A 13559-nucleotide genomic window follows, 5' to 3' on the forward strand; every position below is an offset into this window, starting at 1 on the left:
TCACACTTATGAAAGATCAGAGGGGCTGAGTCGAGTGTTAGATTCTCCTTTCTTTCCCTGATGAAATAGAGACGTTTTCTTTTCTTTTTTTTAAGTAACAGGACTTAACAGACACGTGTTCCTTCGATGAAATGATGAGATGTCCAGTCAGGAGGATGTGAATGATTGTGAAAACAAAAAAGATCATACACAGTATCAAAAGCTAACAGAACCTAACATTCTAAATGTAATAAATACATTATACATCATCTTATATTATTATTATATTAGTAAATTATTTGTTTGGTTTTTTTGGCCAACTTTTCATGTCCATGCAAAGTTTGAAGAACTAAACACACTGTGCTATTCATGTGCTATCATGTGCATCAGGGCTTGGAGGAATAAGCATCTTTTAAGAGAAAATATGTATAATTATTTTGTGCACTTAATTATGGCTGCCGTTGTAACGCTGAGACAGTAATTGAAGTGTAGAGGCTCTTTTGATCTCTGGCCGCTGAGGAAAATGTGTTACTAAAAGGAGCGCTGTGCCCAGATTAGTCACGGACGCAAACAATGTGGGCGGGAAACACATAGAGCATACATGATTGCATGTGTTATAGGGGTTTGGTGCAGTATGGGAATGTAGAGTTTTACTCTGACCTTGTGGAGACCTTTTCCCTTGGTTAGACAAGGCTGGGGAAGATGAAGGGGGGAGGGGGTGGAGTGTGTTAACGAGGGGTGGAGACCTGTACTGTGTGGAAAATCCCTTTAACTTCTCACAATGCACGTTTTAGATTAGCCACCAATACCATAACGTTTTGTTTAATTGTATTCATATGAAATACATTTTCCATGTAGTTTGTTCTTATTATTCTCTCTCTCTCTCTCTCTCTCTCTCTCTCTCTCTCTCTCTCTCTCTATATATATATATATATATATATATATATATATATAATTCAATTCAATTTAAAGGGCTTTATTGGCATTACATTGGCAAAGCAAGTGTGAAGATAGAAACTAAAACAAAAAAAAGTATGTAATGTACGATTAGAATAAAGAAATGGTTAAACAGAGTTGTGTATACAGTAGATAAAGATAACTTAGAATAGAAATAGAAAACTGTGGACACTGCAATTTAAAAATATGAGTACAAATAAATGAGAACTGTGAAAACATTACGTACAGATATCCGCAAGGTGCAAATTCTCTCTCTGTCTCTATCTGTCTCTCTCTCCTTCCCTCCCTCCCTCCCTCCCTCTCTCAGTCTCATTATCTCAGTGTTGAGTGTGTGTCGCCCCCGTCTGCTAGCGTTCCCATGGGGCCTTCTGAGAAGTCCCAGTTAAAAAGCTCTCTGCTCTCTCCAGCCTCTTGAACTTTAGTGGAGCGTCACCGTTGCAGGAGTCTCTCCTAATTGGTCGACACGTTGAGCCCTGGCTGTGTGGAGAGTGGAGGGGTGGTGTCTGCTTTTCACTTGAGAATATTGTATTGTGGCGATTAAGGATGTTCGGGTGGTTTCTAGAGGCCAATAATTAATGAGATAAAAAAAAGATGAATGTGCGAAATGTAAAAAGAAAAAAGCAGCAATTTCTATCTTGAGAATGAAAAACACATTAAAAAAGGTGCTTTTGGAGGAGAAGACGTGTGGTGTAGGTTCTGTGGTTGATAGGGCTTGTACCGTTGTTCCATAGTGTCCATGTTTCTTGTTCTACTGCTGAGGACCACATAGTAATATGATTGTTATATGTTCATCTCTCTCTCTGGGAATGAATATGCATCTTCACAGCAGGGCCTAGTATGTAGTTCTCTGTAGAGTTGTCTATGTGCTTCTCCTTGTAGTTTTCTGAGATTTCTCTGCTGGGAATATGGAGGGGGAATGTGATACACCCTGTTCACACACACACACACACACACACACACACACACATACATACATACACACACACACACACACACACACACACACACACACACACACACACACCTGACAGATACACTAGGAGCACCAGATCATCTGTGTGTGTGTGTGTGTGTGTGTGTGTGTGTGTGTGTGTGTGTGTGTGTGTGTGTGCGTGCGTGCGTGCGTGCGTGCGTGTGTGCGTGCGTGTGTGTGTGTGCTGCATATTGTATTGTGGTGATTAAGGACGTTCGGGTACAGGCAAGAATTAATGAGATAAAGAAGAAGGATGTGTGAATGTAAAAAAGCAGCAATTTATATCTGAAGAATATAAAAACACATTAAAAAATAAGTGGTTTTGGAGGAGAAGACATGTGGTAGAGACTCTGTGACACGTGTTTGATGTCATTCCTCATTCTGTTCCATGCATGCATGACAATGAGCCCGTCCTCCGATTTCTACCTCCACCAGCCTCCCCCGATGATAGGGCTGTGTGCAGCTGTTTCATAGTGTTTTACTGCTGAGGACCACATAGTAATATTTTATCCCTATTTTCGCTTTCTCATCTGGGAATGAATATGCATCTTCATAGTAGGGTTTCTGTATATGTAGAGTTGTCTATGTGCTTCTCCTTGTACTGTAGCTTTCTGAGGTTTCTCTGCTGGGAATAAGGAGGGAGAATGTGATACACCCTGTTCACACACACACACACACACACATACACAAATGACAGATACACTAGTGAGCAGTGAACCAGATCGTCTCCTCTGTGTGTGTGTGTGTCTGTGTCTGTGTCTGTGTGTGTGTGCGTACATGCGTGCGTGTGTGTGTGTGTGCTGTAGTCCCTGTCATTCGGTGAAGTGGAGTTGAAGGGTTCTCACAGACATGATACAGCCCCAGGGTGGTCAGATGCGGAGGGGAGGCCCTCAGGGCTCTAGCTGAGGCCCAGAGACGGAGCTCTCATCCCAGCCTGGACCGGCCCCAGATGAGCCCTCTCTCTGGAGCTCAACACAGCTGCACAAGGATCAGCCATACTCAATTAGCACACTTCATTAGTATTCATATTGTCCCTGGCAGGATGCTCTATGTGACACTGTAGCTAACCTCGTCCCCAGGCGGTTGCGCACAGCGCGTATAAGCTTGGGATAACAATGACTCAAACCTAGCCTTAGTGGGTGAGTGCATTTACTGAGTCTACTTAGTCTTACTAAGTATTTTGTTATTATTTGATTTCATCCCCAATTATACGTCTGTGAGGAATGGTGGGGGGGGGGGGTGCGTGCTGTGGGAGATGATTGATGCCAATTCACCCGGCAGTTTCTCCTGGTCTTTTCTCCTGGTCTTTCTCCTGGTCATGTTTGAGGGTGGCAGAGAGTGAGAGGCAGAGTGTGGATATCTTTAAAAGAAAGCTTAAAACACACCTTTTTAGCCTGGTTTTTATCTAGTGTGTGTTTATTTCAACTTTCAACTTGGACTTGGACTTTTTTTTTATTATTATCTCCTATTTCTTGTATTATTTCTGGTTTTATTGTGTTGTATTTTATTGATTTATTTATCTCCTATTTCTTAAGTTACTCTTGTTTTTTTTTATGTCCAGCACTTGCTTTTGCAGTTGCATTTGATGTATGACTTGTGCTGTATAAATAAAGTTTGATTGATGGTTTGATGTGGTGATCCACTAGACCTTTCAAGTATTTGGGAGGAAGTGTCCGGGAATCAGATGACACTGTATGCCAGGGGAGTATTCAACTCTGGACCTATCAGAGAGTTACTGTGAGTGCAGACATGGTTCCAGCCAAGCGTTAACACACCTGATTCAATGAATTCGTGGCTCAGACTGAAATACAGAGGAAGTTGATTGTTTGTAATTGAAGTGTAGAGGGGTATTAATGCTAGTCTGGAGCAAATGCCTGCACATCCAGGAGCTCAGTCGAGTTGCGGTAACAATTAGAGTTAACAAACAAAAAAAGTTCACTTTTTTACACATTATAATCAGATGGTTCCTTTCCCTGAAGGTAATCTGACTTCAGCCACCGGCGGCAGCAGAGTTTTGAATTGACGGGTTTTTCGTCGACGGGGGTAGCAGAGTTTTTGATTGACGGGTGATAGCTTGCGCTAAATCGACGGCAAAAGTGTGGCTTCCTCTAGCGGCTGTGGCCCTAAACAAGCGCATAGACTGTTTATGCCTGTTTAGGCCTGCCCTGCCCAGGTGCCACAAAACCAGTCTCTCTGTGCTACAACGTGGTACACGTGGCAAAAAAGAAAACACTAAACTTACATAACTGAATAACTGACTTTTAGACATGCTTTGTGCGCTCACTGCTAATGCTGTACATACGCCTGTAATGGGACGCTTTAGGATGCTGAGTGAATGCACAGGTACTTTAAGGAGGTGATCAAATGCAGCGGACTACTTCATTAAAGTGTGTGTCTTCTCTGTTGGAGTGTTTTCAGTAGGGGAGCTGGGAATGAGAGTTGATGGAGGGAGGGAGCGAGGGAGGGATGTTTATACACTGGGGTAAGGTAAAAGTAAGAGTGGCTGTTTGTATTTTAATGAACATATAAAATGTGTGCAGCCTAGTTTTGTATGTGTAGCTGTTCCTGGTCACCTGCTGTTCAAGAGGCGCTGTGTGTGATGATGCGTTTCATGTGTGCCATTAGTACAGTACGTTGAATAATGCATCCTGCTGTAGCATACAAGCATAATGCAGGCTGGCGCCCAGCACATCTTGTTCAAGTCCAGGTGTTCTCGCCAGGGCGTCGGCGTGTGTGTGAGTGTGAGTGTGTGTGTTTGTGTGTGAGTTAAATATACATGACTTCTGGACAGGCCTTCGGGAATAGCATTAAGCATTACTTAGTTAAACTCTGAACACCTCTCTCCCTCCATCCCTCCCTTTCTCCCTCCATCCCTCCCTTTCTCCCTCCATCCCTCCCTTTCTCCCTCCATCTCTCCTTTTCTCCCTCCATCTCTCCTTTTCTCCCTCCATCTCTCCTTTTCTCCCTCCCTCCATCCCTCTCTTTCTCCCTCCATCCATCCCTCCCTTTCTCCCTCCCTCCATTTCTCCTTCCATCCCTCCCTTTCTCCCTCCACCCCCCCCCCCCTTTCTCCCTCCATCCCTCCCTCGCTCCTGAAAGCCCTCCCCCCCCCCCCCCCCCGCCCCGGCCTCATTCCAGGATAAAATCCCTGCATGAGTCAAATATAATAACCCTAATACCCTTTTCAGTGTGGTAACACTCTCACAGTTGCACTCGGGACTCAAGCCACTAAGTAGTATATCATTATTATGGTTGGCATTGCATAGAATCTGAAAATGCTATTGTGTGAATACTGTGTGTGCTGGTAACAGGGCAACAACAGGCTGTGTGTGTATTCAGGTCTCAAGCCACGGTACTGTGTTATCTATCTTATCCTTTAACAGGTCCCTCTTGTAACGTACACCGATGAGCCAAAACATTATGACTACTGACAGGTGAAGTTACGTTAACATTGATTATCTTGTTACAATGGCACTTGTCAAGGGGTGGGATATATTAGGCAGCAAGTGAACAGTCAGTTTTTGAAGTTGATGTGTGTGTGTGTGTGTGTGTGTGTGTGTGTGTGTGTGTGTGTGTGTGTGTGTGTGTGTGTGCCTGCCTGCCTGCCTGCGTGCGTGTGAGTTAAATATACATGACTTCTCTCTCCAGTCCCGACGACATAATATAAGTGGGTTTCAACAGGATACATCTGTGTAGCTAAAGTGAATAAATCTGGGTATTGTGTGCTCTGGTTTTGTGGTAACTTTTTCCCCCTCACCCCGCAGCCAACCAACACAGGTGTTTGATACCATTCCTCATTCCCTTCCATGCATTACAAAGAGGCCGTCCTGATTTCTACCTCGACCAGCCTACACACACACATCTGAACACACACTTGAAGACAGCTACAGTCCCATTGTTGTTTCATGTTACAGTTTTTCTCTATCGCTTTAACACGTTTAACAAGTATAGCTCATTTTCTCTTAATTCTTAACACATATCCAAAAACTCACACACAAAACCCTAAACTCCACAAATCTCTTGCAAAAGCAAACACTGCATTCAAAATAATGTTGTGTCTTCTCAAAAGGAAATGTTGTCGTCAAATGACAAACACAGACCATCAAATGAAGAGACACTTGTAAGAACCAATTGAACCCTGATGTGCACAATGGAAAACACTCTGATCAGATGAAAACAGTACTATGATTATCAGTAGGCCTTTTGCATTTTCAGTGTTACACTACATACGTACAGTAGCCTGTTATAAACTGTTATGTTTTCATACTCAAATATAAAACACACAAATACAAGAATAGAATGACAGTTGGATTTGTAAAGTGTTCTTCATACAGAACAAACAATAGAACAAATAAAATAAGCCTTCTGCATATACTGTACACAAAGGCCACAAGATCTTGTCGACATCACAGGCAATGTTCTCCCTGGCCAAGCAGAGGGGAAAGTATCGCCTGGCATGACGAATCCAGCCCTGATATACTTCAGATATATTTCAACACAGGAGAGCTCACCGTTGCCCCTTTTATTGCTAAAGCTATGATTGCTAATTGAAAAGCAATATCGGTGTTTGCCCATATGAGGAGTGTGATTGTGTGATTGGTGGTTTGAGCTTAGCATTCTGAATGGTAGTCTTTTCCATGTGAACACAAGAGATTTTATCAAGGAAGAGTGTGCCAAATGTTGAGAATTGTATTTAGTGTTTTGTTAACTGTGTGGTTTAGAGCTGCAAAGTGAGTGATAAGCAAGAAATGTGTTTGTCGTTGTGAAGATTTGGTGTGAGATAAAATACACCAGTTTCAGGTTTTGGTCATTGTGTTTGAGGTTCCGATGTTAGTGTTAAAGCGATAGAGAAAAACTGTAATATCATAAGCCCTGCGTGTGCACTCCACGGTTCATGTGTTCAATGGAATGTGTTTCCGTTATGACAAATACCGTCATGTAGTCATATAATATCACAAATGCTACACAAATTGTCTTTCAAGCGCTTGAAGAATGAATGTAATTTGAGGCTTTCAATTTGAATGAATGGTAAGCCAAAGCAATCGTTTTTTTGGGGGGTGGGGGTGCTAGAATCCCAATTTCCGTAAAAATGTTAATTTCACACAACGTTAATTTCACCACATGAATAATGAGGGAAGCTCAGCCCAGCTATGCTAGCGGGTGGCGGCTCTTTGGGGAGAACCTGTATGCTGTGCTGCTATCGTTAATGAACTGACTGTACATCTCCGGCTCTCGCTCTTTGCCAGAGTCAAAGTATAAGATTGTTTTACTTCATTGTTTGTACACAATGTAACCGAAACAAACACTATATAACTTCAAAAGATGGTTAAATCAATAATTTCTCATTCAGATCTCATTTATGGTCAGGCATTGAAACCATAGCTCCGTCTGTGAATTTGAGAGTGGTTACACTTCTCCAGCCCCATCCCTCAGGTGTTTACCAAAACAGTGGACGGGGAGACCGCGTTGTTGTTGTTTGAATCCCAGATTGTCAAAAATGTAATTCATGTCTACATGATCTCTTCCTCCCTCCCTCTATCCCTCTCTCCCTCCCTCTATCCCTCTCTCCCTCCCTCTATCCCTCTCTCCCTCCCTCTATCCCTCTATCCCTCCCTCTATCCCTCTCTCCCTCCCTCTATCCCTCCATCCTAGTTGGTGCTGCCAGAGTACTCTATCCATGGTCTGTTCTGCATCATGTTCCTGTGTGCTCAGGAGTGGCTGACAGTGGGCCTCAACATCCCCCTCCTCTTCTACAACACATGGAGGTAACTATCTCTAATCTCATCTCTAACTACCTCTAATCTCATCTCTAACTATCTTTAACCTCACCTGCTCTAGCTATCTCTAATATACCCTCTAACTATCTTTAATATCATCTCTAACTATCTACACTCATGTCTAACTATCTCTACACTCATGTCTAACTATCTCTACACTCATCTCTAACTATCTCTGAGCCTTATTCAATCAAATCTCTAACTATCTCTAATCTCATCTCTAACTATCTCTAATCTCATCTCTAACTATCTTTAACCTCACCTGCTCTAGCTATCTCTAATATACTCTCTAACTATCTTTAATATTATCTCTAACTATCTACACTCATGTCTAACTATCTCTACACTCATGTCTAACTATCTCTACACTCATCTCTAACTATCTCTGAACCTTATTCAACCAAATTGGGTGTCTGGAAAGTCACAAATGGCAACATTTAATAAAGTAGATTTGTACCCAGAACATACTCTCTGGGGATGTTGGCTGATGATTGGCCTGAACAAGGGCCTAGTTGTTAAGGAATTGTTAGGAATTGCCCCAAACGAACACATTTGTTTGAATTTAATTGAAATGAACTTTTAAGACCTTTCAAGCTTTTCTGAGCTGCTTTGTAAAAAGAAAACGTTCAAATAACTCGGATGAACTGAACGTGATTGAACTTGTCATAAATTGATGAAAAGGTTTTTATATAAAAACCTCAAACACAACTTTCGATTTAAAGTCTACCGTGCCTGACTTTGTTTATGACATCCAGAAGTCTCCCCCCCGAAAATGGGTCACCTGTCATCGCTCCCTCTGGAGCCCCTGCTGTTCTCTCTCTTCTCTCTCTCTCTCTCTCTCTCTCTCTCTCTCTCTCTCTCTCTCTCTCTCTCTCTCTCTCTCTCTCTTCTCTCTCCTCCTAGCTTGTTGATTTTGTTGTTGATGTCGTTTTGTTATTTGATGCAGATCACTCTGAGAACAACTGAGAACTGTGATTGTTTAGCGTTTTGTTTTGAAGTTACAGCAGCGCTGGCTGTTTCGCTAATTGCGTAGCTGCCAGATGCCCAGTGGCTACAGAAGCTGCTCCCTCCACACAGCTGAGAGATAGAGGGGGGGAGGAGGAGAGAGAGAGGGGGGGAGGAGGAGAGAGAGAGGGGGGAGATGGGTTTGAGGAAGAGAGGGAGTGAGGGGATCTGTCCGTCTTCTGTCCGTCTTCTTGTTTCTTTCCCAGTGAGCCCAGCTGATGCCTGATTTCTTCACGTGTGCGCACACACACACACACACACACACACACACACACACACACACACACACACATGTATGACTCTGTGTAGTGTGTGACATATCCACCTCCCCCATACACTAGCTCTGCCTCTGTCAATCTCCCCTAATCATTGGCTGTACCCCTCCCCCCTAACACACACACACACACACACACACACACACACACACACACACACACACACACACACCTCCACATTCAGATTCAGATTCAGATTCAGATTCAGATAAAGTTTATTGCCACTATGCATTACACATACAGGAATTTGCTTCGTCACCACAGCAAGTGCGTTTATACTTTTTTTCACGTGTCAAAAAACAGGACAACACAACAACAACCACACAGGACAGACAACAGTGCATTGGATAGTGCGGTATAAAGTGCAGCAGGGTAGAAGTGACACACAGGGGATTATACTGACACACCAACAGGGGTTGAGATTAGCAGCAGAGCAGTGGAATTGAGACATACGACACTCCATGTGTACAGCAGATATACCTGTACCTGTACCTGTACCTGTACCTGTACCTGTGCATTCAGTACAGGAGGGACATCCCTATATAACCCCTATGCCATCCTCTTCTCTGTCTCCCCGCTGTCCCCCTGTCCCATCTTTCCAAGTAAACATAGAACAACAACAACAACAACAACAACAACAATGGGAATTGGTCCTCTCCTCTCCCCTCTTCTCTTCTCTTCCCTTCTCCTCTCCTCTCTTCTGTTCTTTTCTCTTCTCTCCTCTCCTCTCCTCTCCTCTCCTCCCACCCCCCCCCCCCCCCTCCTTGCACCAAGCACAGATCTACACCTGCAGAGCCACCAGGCCAGTTATGATGAAGGGCATGGCTGGTTCTGTGTGTGTGTGTGTGTGTGTGTGTGTGTGTGTGAATGCCACTACCAGACACACACAACTGACCCCTCCCCAACCACCACCACAGACACACACACACACACACACACACACACACACACACACACACACACACACACACACACACACAGGCACTCAGGGGGATGGGGTAGCTGGCTGAGTCTCCACACTCAGACTCAGAGTCTCCTCAGCTCATCAGGTGCAGTGTACCAATAGTCAACAGCATAGATTAATACTACTACTACTAATAGTAATAATAATAACTTGAATTTGTATAGCGCATGGTCGTTTTACAGAGATTGACCCCAAAGCAGTGAAGTTAGGCATGAGTGTCAAATGGGGCACCATCCTATGTTGTATTTGTCCCCAATGGAGGTTTGCTCTACAAGTAGAAGAACAAGTAATCGTACTAACGCCACTTAGATCCTGAAGTTCAGGATAACAGTGCTGTTGTTGTTGAGTTATAGAAATGAAGTGAGTAGAGAGCTGGATACAGTTTCTTATTGATTGTGTTTTGTGTTTATCAACAGTTATTCTGCCAGGTAAGTTGACAGAGAATGCATTTCCCACACGCATTTCCATCAACAGTCGTGTGACACATTCACAATGTGATAGGTTGGTCAAACAGCCTGCTTACAAACCATTACTGAATAGTTTGTTGACCATTGGCAAACTATGTCTAAATCATTTACTAATCATTTGGTCATGTATCTATTAACACTAGTAAATACATGTACTGCCTGGCCCTACCCGGGAGGCCAGTGGAGGTAGAAATCGGAGGCCAGGGCTCATTGTAATACATGAAACGGAACAAGGAATGGTATCAAACATTTGATACCATTCCGAATGCCATCCCATGCATTACAATGAGCCCGTCCTCCGATTTCCACCTCCACAGCCTCCCCTGCCCTACATACTGTGTACATGACAAGGACCCTACAATCACATAAACAAAATCATTGGAGAACTTTAATGAAATCATTCAAACAATGGAATGTTTCATCCAATGGGGTGACAGGTGTCCCGTCCTGCCCCTCCAGTACTCATCCCTCCATCTCTTCCATCTCTCCCATCTTCCTCTCTCCCTCCTCCTCCTCCTCCTCCTTGGTGGCGGACGCTCCACCTCTCCTCCTCTACCTCTCCTCCCGTGTGCTGTGCCCCCCCCCCCCCACCTCGGTAGGTACTTCCACAGCCCCACCGACACCAAGGAGCTCCTCTACGACCCAGCGTCCGTCATGAACGGTGACACGCTCAAGTTCTGCCAGAAAGAGGCCTGGTGCAAGATGTCCTTCTTCGTCCTCTCCTTCTTCTACTATCTCTACTGGTGGGTTTCTATTTCTGTACTGGTGGGTTTCTATAGTCTATACTGGTGGGTTTCTATAGTCTATACTGGTGGGTTTCTATAGTCTATACTGGTGGGTTTCTATAGTCTATACTGGTGGGTTTCTATAGTCTATACTGGTGGGTTTCTATAGTCTATACTGGTGGGTTTCTATAGTCTATACTGGTGGGTTTCTATAGTCTATACTGGTGGGTTTCTATTGTCTATACTGGTGGGTTTCTGTAGTCTATACTGGTGGGTTTCTATAGTCTATACTGGTGGGTTTCTATAGTCTATACTGGTGGGTTTCTATAGTCTATACTGGTGGGTTTCTATAGTCTACACTGGTGGGTTTCTATAGTCTATACTGGTGGGTTTCTATAGTCTGTACTGGTGGGTTTCAATTGTCTCTTCTGGTGGGTTTCTACTGTCTCTACTAGTCTTTATACTGTCTACTTTTGAGTTTCTACTGTGTCTGTTTTATTGTCTCTACTGGTACGTTTCTATTGTCTCGACTGGTGTTTCAGCTGTTTCTACTTTTGAATTACTACTTCTATCTCTACTGAGATGACACTACTGTATCTGCTACTGTGCCGTCCTCTGGAGTGAGGTCACCTTGTCAACCTCTCCCAGGGTGACCCCTGTGGTTTTGATTGAGCCGTCCTCTTGAACCTGGTCATCTTGCCTCCCTTCTGCTCTAGTGTGTACTGGATCGCACCTGAGGCGATTTAACCCTTCGCTGGCTGGCTGCAGTAGTGAGTTTCTCTTCAATGGGTTTATCGTCTTGTGGTACTGCTGAACACCCCCCCCCCCCCCCTTCTCCCCCTCACCCCATCCCCTCTGCACATCCACACCTCTCTCTCTGTTGAATCTACCCCCTCAGCGATGACCCTAACACCTAATGCTGGACTGTGTCACTGACTGGAGTATGGGACCCCTCAGGAACTTCACCTTTGACCTCTCACCTCCTGTCCTCCCCCTCCCCCACCCCACAACCCCCAAAGAGGACGTACTGGTCACTGGTCACAACAGTGGAGTCTAATGTAATGACCACCTTCCATTGTTTAACCTGGATGTCTTTCCTCCCTGTATTCAACCACTGCTGTGGATGTCATCTCCTCTGCTGTGTGTCAATGCTTCCCTCTCCGTGTCTCTCTCTCCTCCAAGGCCTAACCTTTTCACCCACTGGTCCAGTTCCTGTGTCTTTGGCATGATCTCTAACCCCTTCCCACATACACACACACACACATACACACACACATACACACACACACACACACACACACACGCACGCATAGATAGGTGCACACACACGCATAAACACACACACACACACACACACACACATGCACGCAAACACACACACACACACACACAAACAAACACACTTGTTGGCAATTTGTGCTGGCAGCAGCAACAGATGAAATGACCACAATGCTGATGTGCTGAGCAGGTCAAGCGCCATCAGTTGCACTGAACAATTCCTGCCTTGAACATAGCACTAATATTTCAGACGCCCTCCCTAGGGCCCCCCAGTGCCACCACCAGCGAGCCTCACCAACCTCCGCCTCAGCACTCAAGACAGTTTTTTACGCCATTAAAATATAGCTCACTCTCACACCCACATTTTTAAAAAGAATGATTAGATACTAATAATTATATATTATACTGTATATATATTTATATTAATTACATATATTATACACTCTGTGTGTGTGTGTGTGTGTGTGTGTGTGTGTGTGTGTGAGTGTGTGTGTGGTCAGGTGACCTGGTGTTACAGCAGGGGCTCTATTATCTGTATAATAGTCTCCCGCTCACAGATTGATGGCATATCAGAGTTGACTCTGGAGGCCTAACCCGCCCAATTACAATGGCAAGGTTCTGCTTCGGCTCATTAGACAAACAGCTCTTTAAATCAAATGGAACAAGAAATGACCGCGGCGCGCCATGACAACGAAGGAGAGGCCGTGGTCGACATAAACGTTTATGGCAAGGCCCTCGGCGAGGAATATGTCCTCTTCTCCTGCAGAGAATCCCGGCGGGTGGGAAACGTTGATGACACCCAGACGGACGGACGGACGGACGGAGAGTCCACATCGCGGCAAGGGCATACAGTATGTGGCTGCGGCTCTCCTCCAGCACGAAGCACTGTCTCTCCTCGTGATATGTGATGTCAGTTCCTGCTTCCTGTAACGGTGATGGAACGGAATAGAAGAACAGGAACATGTTGATGTCAAGTGAAACCACTTGGAACCCAGAGTGTTCTATAAGGAAGAGTGGTGTGCCAATGAAGGGGTCCATTTACTGTAACTGGCCAACACCAAATATATCGACCTATTTGAAGCTTGTTTGAAGCTCACTCGTCTGGTAGAGTGTACCACCCTGGCTCCCCCCCTGCAAGTAAAAATGTCAGATATTTATA

At 44.4% G+C, this 13559-nt stretch overlaps 1 protein-coding gene across 1 annotated transcript in view; it reads left to right on the forward strand.

Moving 5' to 3' along the window:
- Positions 1 to 13559, forward strand: part of cnih3 (cornichon family AMPA receptor auxiliary protein 3) — a gene marked incomplete at both ends in the record, with an annotated part of 57679 nt that overhangs the window by 42697 nt on the left and 1423 nt on the right. Inside the window, 2 exons of the mRNA XM_080531131.1 lie at positions 7562 to 7674; positions 10997 to 11140. Coding sequence (XP_080387257.1) covers positions 7562 to 7674; positions 10997 to 11140 — 257 coding nt within the window. The remainder of the gene's footprint in view (positions 1 to 7561; positions 7675 to 10996; positions 11141 to 13559) is intronic.

The sequence above is a fragment of the Nansenia antarctica genome (genome assembly GCF_963989245.1).
Source record: "Nansenia antarctica genome assembly, chromosome: 1".
Classification (NCBI taxonomy): Eukaryota; Metazoa; Chordata; class Actinopteri; order Argentiniformes; family Microstomatidae; genus Nansenia; species Nansenia antarctica.